The sequence below is a fragment of the Ranitomeya imitator genome, chromosome 1 (assembly GCF_032444005.1).
Source record: "Ranitomeya imitator isolate aRanImi1 chromosome 1, aRanImi1.pri, whole genome shotgun sequence".
NCBI classification, from domain to species: Eukaryota; Metazoa; Chordata; class Amphibia; order Anura; family Dendrobatidae; genus Ranitomeya; species Ranitomeya imitator.
The window spans coordinates 48,519,876-48,539,071 of NC_091282.1; the positions used below are offsets into that span (position 1 = coordinate 48,519,876).

The 19,196-nt window shown below is 49.5% G+C and overlaps 1 protein-coding gene across 1 annotated transcript in view; it reads left to right on the plus strand.

The window, feature by feature from the left end:
• The first annotated feature begins 387 nt into the window (after positions 1 to 387).
• Positions 388 to 19,196, plus strand: part of SEC11C (SEC11 homolog C, signal peptidase complex subunit) — a 37,059-nt gene continuing 18,250 nt past the window's right edge. The window contains exons 1-2 of the mRNA XM_069746150.1: positions 388 to 546; positions 16,486 to 16,595. Of these exons, the coding sequence (XP_069602251.1) occupies positions 490 to 546; positions 16,486 to 16,595 (167 nt within the window). The 5' untranslated portion in view covers positions 388 to 489. The remainder of the gene's footprint in view (positions 547 to 16,485; positions 16,596 to 19,196) is intronic.

The window sequence follows — 19,196 nt, forward strand, 5'->3', positions numbered from 1 at the left end:
GTCAAGGTAAAAAAAAAATATTAGTACCCAATAAAGAGAATAAAAAATAGGAATAAAAAGTGGTCACCCAGCTTTCCCCGATTCCAGACTTGCAACTTTGCCCAGGGACATATCTAATTGTAGGATAGCTGGGTGGTCACCCTTGTGGGAGCTGGGGACCCTCATACATCTTTCCCAGGGTACATATTCTGTCACCACACCAGAAGCACAAAGACCCCATGACAACTCTGCGGGGATGAACCTGGGTTCTCTTTATGCATTAAAACCGGCAAAATGCATCATGGTCTGTGTAGTTGAAAACAGGCTCCAGAGAGCGTGCGCCTGACCTGCCCAGACTACGAGTCCCGTCATCCTTTGCGAGCGGCCTATGAACGAGCACCACATGGAACAGGGGGGAGCCGGGGAGGGGATGTTGGCAGCGGCGGGCGCCTCCTCTCCTCCTGCCAGCTCCCGGATAGTGGCAGCAGCTGCCACCCAGCACCCCCGGCCATGCCATCCCTAGACATGGATCTGCTCGGGGATCTGCGGAGAATGAACAAGAGGCAGGTGAGTGACAGCAGCCGGGGGCCACACAGCGCTGCCAGCCGGGGGCCACACTCACAAAAGTTACCGGTGCTGCTGAGAAGTGGGGGCCGGGGTGGTGGGGGGCACATTGGCATCACCGGGCACTTATAGGGGGATTGGTTGGCATCTATTATGTTATTGATCATATTATAGATGAGCCGGAGCTGCGTGTACTAAGAAAAAACCCTAAAAATGATATATATATAATGGGCTACTACAATAAATATGGCAGATCCGGCCCTTTAAATTGAAGTCTAACCGCCGTGACCAGGGAACATCCAGACGTGACCGCTGCAGACAGTGACCGGCTGCAGCGGTCGTGTGCTGGTTTCCATATGGTGACCCTGCGCTTCTTCTTTGTCTTTCATTTTAAAGCTCAGGATTTTGTGTTATGTCCTCAGAAGTGAATAGCAGATTAACCTTTTCAGGACTGGACCAACTTTTTTTCTTTCTTTCTTTCTTTCTTTCTTTCTTTCTTTCTTTCTTTTCTTTCTTTTCTTTCTTTTCTTTCTTTTCTTTCTTTTCTTTCTTTTCTTTCTTTTCTTTCTTTTCTTTCTTTTCTTTCTTTTCTTTCTTTTCTTTCTTTTCTTTCTTTTCTTTCTTTTCTTTCTCCGCTTTTTTTCTTTTCCCTCCATGCAGGGAGCTTGTTTTGTTATTTGCTCACAGCCGTCGTTTATTCATCACTTTTTACAGTGCGTACAACATTTTTATCGCTTTTATTGTATTTCTTAAAGGAGGTGCGGCGACTGAAAAGCGGTAATTTCTTATTTTTTATTTTTTGCTACTGATTTCCTGTGGAGGACCTCCATGCGCCTCCGATCTTTTGTGGAGGACCCCTCTGATGTTATGTGGAGACCCCCGTGCCCTTTAGACCTAATATTTATGACCCTATGTGCCTCCGGTCTGATTTGGGGTGGGCCCCCTCCGCGCTCCTCCGGTCTGATTTGGGGTGGGCCCCCTCCGCGCTCCTCCGGTCTGGTTGGGGGTGGGCCCTCTCCGCGCTCCTCCGGTCTGGTTGGGGGTGGGCCCCCTCCGTGCTCCTCCGGTCTGGTTGGAGGTGGGCCCCCTCCGCGCTCCTCCGGTCTGATTTGGGGTGGGCCCCCTCCGCGCTCCTCCGGTCTGGTTGGGGGTGGGCCCTCTCCGCGCTCCTCCGGTCTGGTTGGGGGTGGGCCCCCTCCGTGCTCCTCCGGTCTGGTTGGAGGTGGGCCCCCTCCGCGCTCCTCCGGTCTGGTTGGTCCCCCTCCGTGCTCCTCCGGTCTGGTTGGGGGTGGGCCCTCTCCGCGCTCCTCCGGTCTGGTTGGGGGTGGGCCCCCTCCGCGCTCCTCCGGTCTGGTTGGTCCCCCTCCGTGCTCCTCCGGTCTGGTTGGGGGTGGGCCCTCTCCGCGCTCCTCCGGTCTGGTTGGGGGTGGGCCCTCTCCGCGCTCCTCCGGTCTGGTTGGGGGTGGGCCCCCTCCGTGCTCCTTCGGTCTGGTTGGGGGTGGGCCCCCTCCGTGCTCCTCCGGTCTGGTTGGGGGTGGGCCCCCTCCGCGCTCCTCCGGTCTGGTTGGGGGTGGGCCCCCTCCGCGCTCCTCCGGTCTGGTTGGGGGTGGTCCCTCTCCGTGCTCCTCCGGTCTGGTTGGGGGTGGGCCGCCTCCGTGCTCCTCCGGTCTGGTTGGGGGTGGGCCCCCTCCGTGCTCCTCCGGTCTGGTTGGTCCCTCTCCGTGCTCCTCCGGTCTGGTTGGGGGTGGGCCCCCTCCGTGCTCCTCCGGTCTGGTTGGGGGTGGGCCCCCTCCGTGCTCCTCCGGTCTGGTTGGGGGTTGGCCCCCTCCGTGCTCCTCCGGTCTGGTTAGGGGTGGGCCCCCTCCGCGCTCCTCCGGTCTGGTTGGGGGTGGGCCCTCTCCGCGCTCCTCCGGTCTGTTTGGGGGTGGGCCCCCTTCGTGCTCCTCCGGTCTCTAGGTTGGGGGTGGGCCCCCTCCGTGCTCCTCCGGTCTCTAGGTTGGGGGTGGGCCCCCTCCGTGCTCCTCCGGTCTCTAGGTTGGGGGTGGGCCCCCTTCGTGCTCCTCCGGTCTCTAGGTTGGGGGTGGGCCCCCTTCGTGCTCCTCCGGTCTATGGTTGGGGGTGGGCTCCTCTGGTCTGGTTGGGGGTGGGCCCCCTCCGTGCTCCTCTGGTCTGGTTGGGGGTGGGCCCCCTCCGTGCTCCTCTGGTCTGGTTGGGGGTGGCCCCCTCCGTGCTCCTCCGGTCTGGTTGGGGGTGGGCCCCCTCCGTGCTCCTCCGGTCTGGTTGGTCCCCCTCCGTGCTCCTCCGGTCTGGTTGGGGGTGGGCCCCCTCCGTGCTCCTCCGGTCTGGTTGGGGGTGGGCCGCCTCCGTGCTCCTCCGGTCTGGTTGGGGGTGGGCCCCCTCCGTGCTCCTCCGGTCTGGTTGGGGGTGGGCCCTCTCCGTGCTCCTCCGGTCTGGTTGGGGGTGGGCCCTCTCCGTGCTCCTCCGGTCTGGTTGGGGGTGGGCCGCCTCCGTGCTCCTCCGGTCTGGTTGGGGGTGGGCCCCCTCCGTGCTCCTCCGGTCTGGTTGGGGGTGGGCCCCCTCCGTGCTCCTCCGGTCTGGTTGGGGGTGGGCCCCCTCCGTGCTCCTCCGGTCTGGTTGGGGGTGGGCCGCCTCCGTGCTCCTCCGGTCTGGTTGGGGGTGGGCCCCCTCCGTGCTCCTCCGGTCTGGTTGGGGGTGGGCCCCCTCCGTGCTCCTCCGGTCTGGTTGGGGGTGGGCCCCCTCCGTGCTCCTCCGGTCTGGTTGGGGGTGGGCCCCCTCCGTGCTCCTCCGGTCTGGTTGGGGGTGGGCCCCCTCCGTGCTCCTCCGGTCTGGTTGGGGGTGGGCCCTCTCCGTGCTCCTCCGGTCTGTTTGGGGGTGGGCCGCCTCCGTGCTCCTCCGGTCTCATGTGGAGATAACCTACTTTTTTTTTTTAATTATTATTAAATATATAATTTTTCTCCCTTTTTGTAGGAAGCCCTGTGCCGTTCCGTTCTATGAGGCACGGGGGGTCATTAATGGGAAGTGATTATCGCGTTCCTCCTCCGTACGGCCGCCGTGATGACGGAGTATCCTGAATCATATCAGTGTCGGGGCACATTACATATCCGGAGCATTACGGCCGCCTCGGTGCAGAGTTCTCCTGCGGTTGCACAGACATCATCCCTAATAATGTCCCCTCCAGTCATTTCCCATATGCTGCACTATGATGATGGTTTATAGGGCGCATTAGAGCGGTACCATGCCTCCGTCTCCCACTGCGAGCGCGTCTTATTCTGAAAGGGACCTGTTACCTATTATTTACTTGGATCTATAGTTTGTGCAGTGTGACTCCGGGGTATGACCGGGCGCCCCCCGAAAAGTCCCTGACCATCCCAAGAATTGGACTCAACCAGTTTGGAGTGGTTCCCGCACTTGTGCTCCGCCGCCGCAACATTCATTCTCTATGGGACAGTGGAACGTTCCCCCCCCCCCCCCCTTTGCCCCAAGATGGTGTTTCCACCATAATTTTGCAGCACGTCTGAATTTTGTGCTATTTTCATTAGCGTTGCGGAGTTGACTTTAGAGCGTCCGCTGCCGATTTCCCTTCCTAGAGACATTTTTCAGGATCTGTCCGGAATCTATTATCTATAGTGGTCGCATTTCTAGGGCAAAAATTAATTAAAAATGAGTGAATAACTGCACCCCATACTCCCAGAAGTTCTTAACCTCCCCCCAACCCTAGTACCTTGTACTACTACTGCTTCACTGTATATGCCAGAGTGCTCCTGTTATTATGTAGCAGGTTGCTCAGGATGAACAGCTCTCTGAGTACTTGAAGGGGTCCATGATGTTGCTCTCTGCAGGGTGGATGGCCTGGGGTGGTAGGGAAAAACAATGAAGAGGATGAAGATGCATTGGATTTTCAGGATTGGTGAGAGTCCCATAGGAGTGATCGTATGGTATAACCTAGCAATTGGGCAGCCCCTTTAAAAAATAAAAATAAAATAAAAAAGATTTGTAATTTGCCCAACTATATGATTTAAAAAAAATATATATTTTTTTTGTTTTACCTGGTGTAATTGCTGCTGTTCCCCTGAATCCGGCGATGTTTTTCTTTCGTTCCTGCGCCTCTCCCTTCCTGAGATATGGCCCCTTTTTCCCCAGTGTATAAATCTAGTCTTGTTAGGGAAGTGGGCGTGACCCCCCAAGTAGTCACACCAAGAGAACAGTTGAGTACCACGCCCACTTCTCTTAAAAGATTAGATTTACATACAGAGAAGAGGAGGCCATATCTCAGGAAAGGAGATGCTCAGGAACAAAAGAAAAACTACGCCGGATTCTGGAGACCAGCGGTATTCACACCGGGTAAAAAAATGTACGTATTTATCACGAGTCATAGGCCCCCTTAAAGGATGGAAATATTCCTTTAAATGTCAGGAGGGTGTAATATAAAGTATCTGCAAATACATCTAACCTTGTAGCTTCAAAATATATAATGTAACAGAGTTGGAGTGCTCCTTTAGGTCCGCGCCGACCGAGGTCATCCTAGTTACACATCCCCTTCAGTGCTGATATAAATGGCGGCAGCGGCATTGGCCCAGACTTCTGCCGAAATCTGTGATTAAAGCCCCCGGTTACTTGCCGAGCGCTAAGCAATCTATCACAGCCTTCTTAGCCGTTCCTCCGGTCTCAGCAGGCTGGCATTTATTTTCTGATGTATTTAGCCGCATTACAATGCAGCGAACGTCGGAGTGTTTTGTATTGTTTTCGGTGTCTTTTTCCACTCGTCTCCCTGCGGCGAGGCTGTAAAGAGGCTTTTATGCACATAATTCCTGCCTGGTTACTGGGAAATAAAGAAAAGACACCGTCACCGTGTAATAATGATCTGATCAGGGAGTGGGCGACCCCGGCTGAGAATGCGCCGACTGTCACTTGCAGCCAACGTTTCCCCCTTTATATTATAAAGATAAGTAATTTTTCCTTCTTAAATATATCATTTCTGTCCCTATCCATTGGCAATATCTCTGCTTGCAGTCAGTGAATGGGAACATCAGCGCTGTGCCGATGATCTGATCCATTAATGGCTGTAGTAATGCGGCACCCAGCACCGTACGGTAGTGTAAGGTCGGCCACGTTACATCTCCACTCGACAGGATGACAGAATTTTAATGAGTGCCCTTCTCATTAGTGGCACAGAGCTGCGCTCCTCCGTCTGCCAGGAAATCAATATCTGGATCATATGTGCGTTAACCTGCACCGGAGCTGTAATCCGCCATCATTAGTCACTGTCGATGTGACGGTCCGCTCGGCACCAGGGACTGGAGGGCGGCATTTTACGGGCCACATCCCGACCTCTGGGTCACTTTTTTTTATCAGACTATAGAGGTTATAGTCCTATATATACATTACAGACCAAAAGTTTGGATACACCTCATTTAAAGATTTTTCTGTATTTTCATGACTATGAAAATTGTACATTCACACTGAAGGCATCAAAACTATGAATTAACACATGTGGAATTATATACTTAACAAATAGGTGTGAAACAACTGAAAATATGTCTTATATTCTAGGTTCTTCAAAGTAGCCACCTTTTGCTTTGATGACTGCTTTGCACACTCTTGGCATTCTCTTGATGAGCTTCAAGAGGTAGTCATCGGGAATGGTTTTCACTTCACAGGTGTGCCCTGTCAGGTTTAATAAGTGGGATTTCTTGCCTTATAAATGAGGTTGTGACCATCAGTTGTGTTGTGCAGACGTCTGGTGGATACACAGCTGATAGTCCTACTGAATAGACTGTTAGAATTTGTATTATGGCAAGAAAAAAGCAGCTAAGTAAAGAAAAACAAGTGGCCATCATTACTTTAAGAAATGAAGGTCAGTCAGTCCGAAAAATTGGGAAAACTTTGAAAGTGTCCCCAAGTGCAGTGGCAAAAACCATCAAGCGCTACAAAGAAACTGGCTCACATGAGGACCGCCCCAGGAAAGGAAGACCAAGAGTCACCTCTGCTTCTGAGGATAAGTTTATCTGAGTCACCAGCCTCAGAAATCGCAGGTTAACAGCAGCTCAGATTAGAGACCAGGTCAATGCCACACAGAGTTCTAGCAGCAGACACATCTCTACGACAACTGTTAGGAGACTTTGTGCAGCAGCCCTTCATGGTAAAATAGCTGCTAGGAAACCACTGCTAAGGACAGGTAACAAGCAGAAGAGACTTGTTTGGGCTAAAAAAACACAAGGAATGGATATTAGACCAGTGGAAATCTGTGCTTTGGTCTGAGGAGTCCAAATTTGAGATCTTTGGTTCCAACCACCGTGTCTTTGTGCGACGCAGAAAAGGTGAACGGATGGACTCTACATGCCTGGTTCCCACCGTGAAGCATGGAGGAGGAGGTGTGATGGTGTGGGGGGGCTTTGCTGGTGACACTGTTGGGGGATTTATTCAAAATTGAAGGCATACTGAACCAGCATGGCTACCACAGCATCTTGCAGCGGCATGCTATTCCATCCAGTTTGCGTTTAGTTGGACCATCATTTATTTTTCAACAGAACAATGACCCCAAACACACCTCCAGGCTGTGTAAGGGCTATTTGACCAAGAAGGAGAGTGATGGGGGCTACACCAGATGACCTGGCCTCCACAGTCACCAGACCTGAACCCAATCGAGATGGTTTGGGGTGAGCTGGACCGCAGAGTGAAGGCAAAAGGGCCAACAAGTGCTAAGCATCTCTGGGAACTCCTTCAAGACTGTTGGAAGACCATTCCCGGTGACTACCTCTTGAAGCTCATCAAGAGAATGCCAAGAGTGTGCAAAGCAGTCATCAAAGCAAAAGGTGGCTACTTTGAAGAACCTAGAATATAAGACATAATTTCAGTTGTTTCACACTTTTTTGTTAATTGTATAATTCCACATGTGTTAATTCATAGTTACAATTTTCATAGTCATGAAAATACAGAAAAATCTTTAAACGAGAAGGTGCATCCAAATTTTTGGTGTGTACTGCATATTTTTTTAAATTTATTTATTTATTTTTTTCTTGAGAGTTCGGCTGACACCCTAATCGTCTTCCTTTTAGGAGTTGTCACGGTTTTGCCAATTTTTCCAAATTTTTCAGCGGTGCCGTCTGTCACTCCAAAATACATGGATGAGGTCTAGAAGAAGAGCCCCCCTGACCTTCTAGGTCTGAAGTCCCTGAGATAGGGACCCTATCAAGGATTAGTGGGGGGGGGGCCCTTGTGAGTGCTTCAGCGGTTGCCCCCAAGTTTTGGCTCGGTTTGGCTCCTACAAACCTATGGGGAAAAAAATGCAGAGATTGCATGAAAATTTTAGGAGGTGAATCTGCAAACTAGGCTTTAGGCAGCGAATCCAGGGAGGTAGATTTGCTCTACAGCAGCAGATCTGATGCATTTTATACGGTACTGCTGCATTTCTCAGCCACGGTCAATGCCTGACCGCTCCCACCGAGACCACCCGTGATAAATGTCTCCTGCTCCCTCGCCAGACACTTGAAGGTCGGAGATCCTTCATCTGGTGGTACTGGACGCAGAGGATTGTGAAAGGGAACCTGTCGCTCTGCTATATTGAAGCAGGGGGTGTTGCTGTGTAGGCGCTGGTCACCCAATAAATATGAGGCCTTCTTTGTAGAGATCCGATGTGCCAGTCATGAGAAATTTATTGTAGAAGCCACGGGCAAATTATCAGAGGCCCCAGTACACAACTGCCTGATATGAGTGAGAGCTCAGGAGTCTAAATGACCTCTATTTAGTCACGACTTACCCGGCCTGACTGACAGCTGCAGCTTGTACTGAGAGAGGTGAGAACACAGCGGTAGGAGGAGAGGAGCTGTCCGATAGGGTAGGTGGGCAGAGATTCAGTAGCAGGTAAGAGACAGTGAAGAGCTGTCAGTCAGGCTGGGAGGGTTAAGTCAGTAACAGGGAGGAGGGGCACTGAGGAGCTGTTTGTTTAGGTGGAAAGAGATTCAGCAGCAGGGAGGAGGGACCCTGAGGAACTCTCCATATGGCTCAGTGGATGGATATTTAGTAGGAAGGAGGAATCCTGAGGAGAAGAGATTAGTTAATAATTTGCTGAATGGTTTTTTCAGCAGCCGGATCAGTATTCCATTGCTGCTGGACGGGAGCCCGGTCGGCATCTATGAGTCCTCTTCTGATTAGCTGGCCTGGCGTTGTGTGTAATAATGATGTCACACCAAGCCGGATAATCGAGAGGAGCCATGGATGCCGATATGTAAGAAGCGGTTCGAAGGAGTTCTGCTCCAGTTGCAGGATACTGACTTGACTGTTGGTCCAGGGTACCATAAATCGATTTGCTCCACTTTGCTAGTGAGCTTTCAGCCTAGGTGGGCAGAGTCGCAGCAGGGAGGAGGGACACTGAGGAGCTGTCACAGGCTGGGTGGGCAGAGACGCAGCAGGGAGGTGGGACACTGAGGAGCTGTCACAGGCTGGGTGGGCAGAGACGCAGCAGGGAGGAGGGACACTGAGGAGCTGTCACAGGCTGGGTGGGCAGAGTCGCAGCAGGGAGGAGGGACACTGAGGAGCTGTCACAGGCTGGGTGGGCAGAGTCGCAGCAGGGAGGAGGGACACTGAGGAGCTGTCACAGGCTAGGTGGGCAGAGTCGAAGCAGGGGCACTGTCAATCAGGCTAGGTGGGTGCACATTACATTTAAGCATTATACAGCCATTCTGACATTTATAACGTAAGTACACTGGCCTCATCTGGTCTGAGAGATCTGTTTAATAATGTATGTCACACGTAACGTGCACCACTGTCTTGTCATAAAGAAAATTGCAGATTTTTACCACTCCTCGCTGCTTGTGAGAAGCAGCAAACATGGGCATGGTATAGGAGCAAGGAGCCTGCCAGCAAAATCATAATTATAGATGTATATATATATATTTTTTTTTTTACTGCAAAATCATTTCTTTAGAGCAGGGGGTTACATTTGCCCGTGCTGCAGCGACTTCCCTGAACGCTGTCTCTAGCCCGCACTGTCCGGAGCGCCCTGTAAGGCAGGGATGTAAATGGAGGTGGCACAGATGGGCAGTAATGAGCCGGTTTCCTGGGTAACTCTCGAGCTGGCAACATCGGAGCGATTTTTCTGGCCGCATATTCGCTTCGTGTTCTCGGAGAAAAAAATAGAAATCTTACTGTATGGGGGAAAGGTGGCACACATAGCCCAATTCATCAGGACGGAGCAGGAGCTGCGCCCGCATTTCTTGCCAACGTTGAGTGATTAATTCCGGCACCGATTATTTAATGATTTTTCATGAACAGCAGCGCTGGAATCAGAGGGCACCATGCCAGCTGTGCTAAGAAAGACCCCAGAAAGAGCGAGCTGTGCAATACAAATATTATATAGAAGTTCCCTGCTACCGCTCCAGCAGGGTGCCTATAGAGTGTAGTGCCGGTCCCAGCAGGGTGCCTATAGGGGGTAGTGCTGGTCCCAGCAGGGTGCCTATAGGGTGTAGTGCCGGTCCCAGCAGGGTGCCTATAGGGGGTAGTGTCGGTCCCAGCAGGGCGCCTATAGGGGGTAGTGCCGCTCCCAGCAGGGTGCCTATAGGGTGTAGTGCCGGTCCCAGCAGGGTGCCTATAGGGGGTAGTGTCGGTCCCAGCAGGGCGCCTATAGGGGGTAGTGCCGCTCCCAGCAGGGCGCCTATAGGGGGTAGTGCCGCCCCCAGCAGGGCGCCTATAGGGGGTAGTGCCGCTCCCAGCAGGGCGCCTATAGGGGGTAGTGCCGCTCCCAGCAGGGTGCCTATAGGGTGTAGTGCCGGTCCCAGCAGGGCGCCTATAGGGGGTAGTGCCGGTCCCAGCAGGGCGCCTATAGGGGGTAGTGCCGGTCCCAGCAGGGCGCCTATAGGGGGTAGTGCCGCTCCCAGCAGGGCGCCTATAGGGGGTAGTGCCGGTCCCAGCAGGGCGCCTATAGGGGGTAGTGCCGGTCCCAGCAGGGCGCCTATAGGGGGTAGTGCCGCTCCCAGCAGGGCGCCTATAGGGGGTAGTGCCGCTCCCAGCAGGGCGCCTATAGGGGGTAGTGCCGCTCCCAGCAGGGCGCCTATAGGGGGTAGTGCCGCTCCCAGCAGGGCGCCTATAGGGGGTAGTGCCGCTCCCAGCAGGGCGCCTATAGGGGGTAATGCCGATTTCAGCAGGGCGCCTATAGGGTGTAGTGCCGGTCCCAGCAGGGCGCCTATAGGGGGTAGTGCCGATTTCAGCAGGGCGCCTATGGAGTTGAAAGTCCGTGTTGCCCAGCGACAGGCCCAAAACATCACTGCTCTAGATGAGATCTGCATGGAGGAATGGGCCAACATAGGCCTCTTTCATACTTCCATCGGCAGTGTCCCGTCGGGAAGACGTACTAACGGATGTTCAGAAAATAGTGTTAAAACATTTGCAACGCATCCAGTGTTATGACTGATGCGCTGCCGAGAGAGATTTATTTTTTTCCCCCCTGACTACAAAATCGTTCTGGGCATGCTCAGAATGAAAAAAACAGGATCCGTCACTGGATTCCTGCGTGTGACGGTCAGCGACGGATCCATTGTAGCAGACGACGGACAGTGAAGGACCAATCGCTGACCGATTTTCGGATGTACAGAAAAAAACGTTCCTCTGAACGTTTTCTCTGCATGATGGACCGCTATTTTCCAACGGATCCAGTGCACGACGGATGAAACGGACGGCCATCCCTCACAATCCGTCGCTAATACAAGTCTATGGGAAAAAAACAGGATCCTGCAAATTTTTTTTGCAGGATCCTGTTTTCTAAAAAAGCGACGTATCTCGATGGGACACAAAGACGGAAGTGTGAAAGAAGCCTTACAGAAAACGTTTCTCCTCTGTCATTGCCAACAAAGGATACATAACAAAATATTGAAATGAACTTTTGTTAATGACCAAATACTTATTTTCCACCATAATTTGCAAAATAAATCTTACCAAATCAGACAAGGTGATTTTCTGGACTTGCTTTCTCATTTTGACCCTCATAGTTGTGGTCTACCTATGATGTCAATTACAGGCCTCTCTCCTCTTTTTAAGTGGGAGAACTTGTACAATTGGTAGCTGACTAAATACTTTTTTCCCCACTTTATATAGTGGTATCATATACACCGTAGTGCCCACTGCTCAAAAAAATAAAGGGAACACTCAAATCTCACATCCTAGATATCACAGAATGAAATATTCCAGTTGTAAATCTTTATTCATTACATAGTGGAATGTGTTGAGAACAATAAAACCTAAAAATGATCAACATAAATCACAACTAATATCCCACGAAGATCTGGAGTTGGAATGATGCTCAAAATCAAAGTGGAAAATGAAGTTACAGGCTGATCCAACTTCAGTGGAAATGCCTCAAGACAAGGAAATGATGCTCAGCAGTGTGTGGCCTCCATGTGCCTGTATGACCTCCATACAATGCCTGGGCATGCTCCTGATGAGGCGGCGGATGGTCTCCTGAGGGATCTCCTCCCAGCCCTGGACTAAAGCATCCGCCAACTCCTGGACAGTCTGTGGTGCAACGTGACGTTGGAGGATGGTGCGAGACATGATGTCCCAGATGTGCTCAATCGGATTCAGGTCTGGGGAACGGGTGGGCCAGACCATAGCTTCAATGCCTTCATCTTTCAGGAACTGCTGACACACTCCAACCACATGAGGTCTGGCATTGTCCTGCATTAGGAGGAACCCAGGGCCAACCACACCAGCATATGGTCTCACAAGGGGTCTGAGGATCTCATTTCGGTACCTAATGGCAGTCAGGCTACCTCTGGTGAGCACATGGAGGGCTGTGCTGCTCTCCAAAGAAATGCCACCCCACACCATTACTGACCCACTTCCAAACCGGTCATGCTGAAGCATGTTGCAGGTAGCAGATCCCTCTCCATGGCGTCTCCAGACTCTGTCACGTCTGTCACATGTGCTCAGTGTGAACCTGCTTTCATCTGTGAAGAGCACAGGGCGCCAGTGGTGAATTTGCCAATCCTGGTGTTCTGTGGCAAATGCCAAGCGTCCTGTACGGAGTTGGTCTGTGGGCACAACCACCATCTGTGGACGTCGGGCACAAAGACCATCCTCATGGAGTCGGTTTCTAACCATTTGTGCAGACACATGCACATCTGTGGCCTGCTGGAGGTCATTTTGCAGGGCTCTGGCAGTGCTCCTCCTGTTCCTCCTTGCACAAAGGCGGAGGCAGCGGTCCTGCTGCTGGGTTGTTGCCCTCCTACAGCCCCCTACACGTTTCCTGGTGTACTGACCTGTCTCCTGGTAGCGCCTCTGGACACTACGGTGACAGACACAGCAAACCTTGCCACAGCTCGCATTGATGTGCCATCCTGGATGAGCTGCACTACCTGAGCCACTTGTGTGGGTTGTAGAGTCCGTCTCGTGCTACCACGAGTGTGAAAGCACAACCAACATTCAAGTGACCAAAACATCAGCCAAAAAGCATTGGTACTGAGATGTGGTCTGTGGTCCCCACCTGTAGAACCACTCCTTTATTGAGGCTGTCCTGATAATTGCCAATAATTTCCATCTGTTGTCTATTCCATTTGCACAACAGCATGTGAAATTGATTGTCAATCAGTGTTGCTTCCTAAGTGGACAGTTTAATTTCACAGAAGTTTGATTTACTTGGAGTTATATTCTGTTGTTTAAGTGTTCCCTTTATTTTTTTGAGCAGTATAGTAGTATCGTATACACTGTAGTGCCCATGTAGTGTATATAGTAGTATCGTACACAGCAGTGCAGTACTATGTTACTATTAGGGCAGTGAGAATCTGGAATTGCTTGCCTGAGGAGGTGGTGATGGCGAACTCAGTCTTGAGAGAGGCCTGGATGTCTTCCTGGAGCAGAACAATATTGTATCATCCAATTATTAGGTTCTGTAGAAGGACGTAGATCTGGGGATTTATTATGATGGAATATTATGATGGAATATAGGCTGAACTGGATGGACAAATGTCTTTTTTCGGCCTTACTATGTTACTATGTAGTGTATATAGCAGTATCATACACACCGCAGTGCCCATGTAGTGTATATAGTGGTATCGTACACAGAGCAGTGCCCATGTAGTGTATATAGTAGTATCGTACACACCGCAGTGCCCATGTAGTGTATATAGTAGTATCGTACACAGAGCAGTGCCCATGTAGTTTATATAGTAGTATCGTACACAGAGCAGTGCCCATGTAGTGTATATAGTAGTATCGTACACACCGCAGTGCCCATGTAGTGTATATAGTAGTATCGTACACAGAGCAGTGCCCATGTAGTGTATATAGTAGTATCGTACACACCGCAGTGCCCATGTAGTGTATATAGTAGTATCGTACACAGAGCAGTGCCCATGTAGTTTATATAGTAGTATCGTACACAGAGCAGTGCCCATGTAGTGTATATAGTAGTATCGTACACACCGCAGTGCCCATGTAGTGTATATAGTAGTATCGTACACAGAGCAGTGCCCATGTAGTTTATATAGTAGTATCGTACACAGCAGTGCCCATGTAGTGTATATAGTAGTATCGTACACAGAGCAGTGCCCATGTAGTGTATATAGTAGTATCGTACACACCGCAGTGCCCATGTAGTGTATATAGTAGTATCGTACACAGAGCAGTGCCCATGTAGTTTATATAGTAGTATCGTACACAGCAGTGCCCATGTAGTGTATATAGTAGTATCGTACTTAGCAGTGCCCATGTAGTGTATATAGTAGTATCGTACTTAGCAGTGCCCATGTAGTGTATATAGTAGTATCGTACACAGAGCAGTGCCCATGTAGTGTATATAGTAGTATCGTACTTAGCAGTGCCCATGTAGTGTATATAGTAGTATCGTACACACCGCAGTGCCCATGTAGTGTATATAGTAGTATCGTACACAGAGCAGTGCCCATGTAGTTTATATAGTAGTATCGTACACAGAGCAGTGCCCATGTAGTGTATATAGTAGTATCGTACACACCGCAGTGCCCATGTAGTGTATATAGTAGTATCGTACACAGAGCAGTGCCCATGTAGTTTATATAGTAGTATCGTACACAGCAGTGCCCATGTAGTGTATATAGTAGTATCGTACACAGAGCAGTGCCCATGTAGTGTATATAGTAGTATCGTACACACCGCAGTGCCCATGTAGTGTATATAGTAGTATCGTACACAGAGCAGTGCCCATGTAGTTTATATAGTAGTATCGTACACAGCAGTGCCCATGTAGTGTATATAGTAGTATCGTACTTAGCAGTGCCCATGTAGTGTATATAGTAGTATCGTACTTAGCAGTGCCCATGTAGTGTATATAGTAGTATCGTACACAGAGCAGTGCCCATGTAGTGTATATGGCGGTATCATACACACCGCAGTACCCATGTAGTGTATATAGTAGTATCGTACACAGAGCAGTGCCCATGTAGTGTATATAGTAGTATCGTACACACCGCAGTGCCCATGTAGTGTATATAGTAGTATCGTACACAGAGCAGTGCCCATGTAGTGTATATAGTAGTATCGTACACAGCAGTGCCCATGTAGTGTATATAGTAGTATCGTACATAGCAGTGCCCATGTAGTGTATATAGTAGTATCGTACATAGCAGTGCCCATGTAGTGTATATAGTAGTATCGTACACAGAGCAGTGCCCATGTAGTGTATATAGTAGTATCGTACACAGAGCAGTGCCCATCTAGTGTATATAGTAGTATCGTACACAGATCAGTGCCCATGTAGTGTATATAGTAGTATCGTACACAGAGCAGTGCCCATGTAGTGTATATAGTAGTATCGTACACACCGCAGTGCCCATGTAGTGTATATAGTAGTATCGTACACAGAGCAGTTCCCATGTAGTGTATATAGTAGTATCGTACACAGAGCAGTGCCCATGTAGTGTATATAATAGTATCGGACACAGAGCAGTGCCCAGGTAGTGTATATAGTAGTATCATACACAGAGCAGTGCCCAGGTAGTGTATATAGTAGTATCGTACACAGAGCAGTGCCCAGGTAGTGTGTATATAGTAGTATCGTACACAGAGCAGTGCCCAGGTATGTATAATATACGTCTGCAGGACTTTCTGGAGGCAAAGGATGAGGATGGAGTTTCCATCCATAAAGTGCACAGATGTCATGTAGTGTATATAGTAGTATCGTACACAGAGCAGTGCCCATGTAGTGTATATAGTAGTATAGTACACAGAGCAGTGCCCATGTAGTGTATATAGTAGTATCGTACACAGAGCAGAGCCCATGTAGTGTATATAGTAGTATTGTACACACCGCGGTGCTCATGTAGTGTATATAGTAGTATCGTACACACCGCAGTGCCCATGTAGTGTATATAGTAGTATCGTACACAGAGCAGTGCCCATGTAGTGTATATAGTAGTATCGTACACAGAGCCATGCCCATGTAGTGTATATAGTAGTTTCGTACACACCGCAGTTGTCATGTAGTGTATATAGTAGTATCGTACACAGAGCAGTGCCCATGTAGTGTATATAGTAGTATCGTATATAGCAGTGCCCATGTAGTGTATATAGTAGTATCGTACACAGAGCAGTGCCCATGTAGTGTATATAGTAGTATAGTACACAGAGCAGTGCCCATGTAGTGTATATAGTAGTATTGTACACAGAGCAGTGCCCATGTAGTGTATATAGTAGTATCGTACACAGAGCAGTGCCCAGGTAGTGTATATAGTAGTATAGTACACAGTGCAGTGCCCATGTAGTGTATATAGTAGTGTCGTACACAGCAGTGCCCAGGTATGTATAGTATACGTCTGCAGGACTTCCTGGAGGATGAGGATGGAGTTTCCATCCATAAAGTGCACAGATGTGGTGCACAGACTGCTGCTGACAGTCGCCTTACAGTCATGGCCTGACTTATGTGATATCTCCTGTTAATGTTGTTTCTTTTATCTGCAGCTTTACTATCAGGTGCTGAACTTCGCCATGATTGTGTCCTCTGCCCTGATGATATGGAAAGGCCTGATCGTGGTCACGGGCAGCGAGAGCCCCATTGTTGTTGTACTGAGGTAGGTCCGGGGTTGTCCTTGTAGACGTAAATCCTAGGTGATGATGTATACAGGCATAGGGAACACCAAGAGATGTGTTTAACCCCTCTGTGACCTTAGACGTACTATCCCGTCGAGGTGCCCTGGGCTTATCTGACCCTGGACGGGATAGTACGTCATAGCCGATCGGCCGCGCTCACGGGGGGAGCGCGGCCGATCGCGGCCGGGTGTCAGCTGCTTATCGCAGCTGACATCCGGCACTATGTGCCAGGAGCGGTCACGGACCGCCCCCGGCACATTAACCCCTGGCACACCGCGATCAAAGATGATCGCGATGTGCCGGCGGTGCAGGGAAGCACCGCGCAGGGAGGGGGCTCCCTGCGGGCTTCCCTGAGCCCCCCGCAGCAACGCGATGTGATCGCGTTGCTGCGAGGGTCTCCTCACCTCCCTCCCTGCTCGAGCCCCGGATCCAAGATGGCCGCGGATCCGGGTCCTGCAGGGAGGGAGGTGGCTTCACAGAGCCTGCTCAGAGCAGGCACTGTGAAGGCTGCAGCGCTGCATGTCAGATCAGTGATCTGACAGAGTGCTGTGCAAACTGTCAGATCACTGATCTGTGATGTCCCCCCCTGGGACAAAGTAAAAAAGTTAAAAAATTTTTTTCCAAATGTGTAAAAAAAAATAAAAAAAAATATTCCAAAATAATGAAAAAAAAAAAAAATATTATTCCCATAAATACATTTCTTCATCTAAATAAAAAAAAAAAACCAATAAAAGTACACATATTTAGTATCGCCGCGTCCGTAACGACCCGACCTATAAAACTGTCCCACTAGTTAACCCCTTCAGTAAACACCGTAAGAAAAAAAAAAAAAAAAACGAGGCAAAAAACAACGCTTTATTATCATACCGCCGAACAAAAAGTGGAATAACAAAAGGACAGATATAAATAACCATGGTACCGCTGAAAGCGTCATATTGTCCCGCAAAAAAGAGCCGCCATACAGCATCATCAGCAAAAAAATAAAAAAGTTATAGTCCTGAGAATAAAGCGATGCAAAAATAATTATTTTTTCTGTAAAATAGTTTTTATCGTATAAAAGCACCAAACCATAAAAAAATGATATAAATGAGGTATCGCTGTAATCGTACTGACCCGAAGAATAAAACTGATTTATCAATTTTACCAAACGCGGAACGGTATAAACGCCTCCCCCAATAGAAATTCATGAATAGCTGGCTTTTGGTCATTCTTCCTCACAAAAATCGGAATAAAAAGCGATAAAAAAATGTCACGTGCCCAAAAATGTTTTCAATAAAAACGTCAACTCGTCCCGCAAAAAACAAGACCTCACATGACTCTGTGGACCAAAATATGGAAAAATTATAGCTCTCAAAATGTGGTATTGCAAAAAATATTTTTTGCAATAAAAAGGGTCTTTCAGTGTGTGACGGCTGCCAATCATAAAAATCCGCTAAAAAACTCGCTATAAAAGTAAATCAAACCCCCCTTCATCACCCCCTTAGTTAGGGAAAAATAAAAAAAAATGTATTTATTTCCATTTTCCCATTAGGGCTAGGGTTAGGGCTAGGATTAGGGTTAGGGTTAGGGCTAGGGTTAGGGCTAGGGTTAGGGCTAGGGTTAGGGTTAGGGCTAGGGTTAGGGCTAGGGTTAGGGCTAGGGTTAGGGCTAGGGTTAGGGTTAGGGTTAGGGCTAGGGTTAGGGTTAGGGCTAGGGTTAGGGCTAGGGTTAGGGCTAGGGTTGGGGCTACAGTTAGGGTTGGGGCTAAAGTTAGGGTTAGGGTTTAGATTACATTTACAGTTGGGAATAGGGTTGGGATTAGGGTTAGGGGTGTGTCAGGGTTAGAGGTGTGGTTAGGGTTACCGTTGGAATTAGGGTTAGGGGTGTGTTTAGATTAGGGTTTCAGTTATAATTGGGGGGTTTCCACTGTTTCGGCACATCAGGGGCTCTCCAAACACGACATGGCGTCCGATCTCAAGTCCAGCCAATTCTGCGTTGAAAAAGTAAAACAGTGCTCCTTCCCTTCCGAGCTCTCCTGTGTGCCCAAACAGGGGTTTACCCCAACATATGGGGTATCAGCGTACTCAGGACAAATTGGACAACAACTTTTGTGGACCAATTTCTCCTGTTACCCTTGGGAAAATACAAAACTGGGGGCTAAAAAATAATTTTTGTGGGAAAACAAAAAGATATTTTATTTTCACGGCTCTGCGTTATAAACTGTAGTGAAACACTTGGGGGTTCAAAGTTCTCACAACACATCTAGATAAGTTCATTGAGGGGTCTAGTTTCCAATATGGGGTCACTTGTGGGGGGTTTCTACTGTTTAGGTACATTAGGGGCTCTGCAAACGCAATGTGACGCCTGCAGACCATTCCATCTAAGTCTGCATTCCAAATGGCGCTCCTTCCCTTCCGAACCCTCCCATGCGCCCAAACGGTGGTTCCCCCCCACATATCGGGTATCAGCGTACTCAGGACAAATTGGACAACAACATTTAGGGTCCAATTTCTCCTGCTAACCTTGGAAAAATACAAAACTGGGGGCTAAAATATAATTTTTGTGGAAAAAAAAATATTTTTTATTTGCATGGCTCTGCGTTA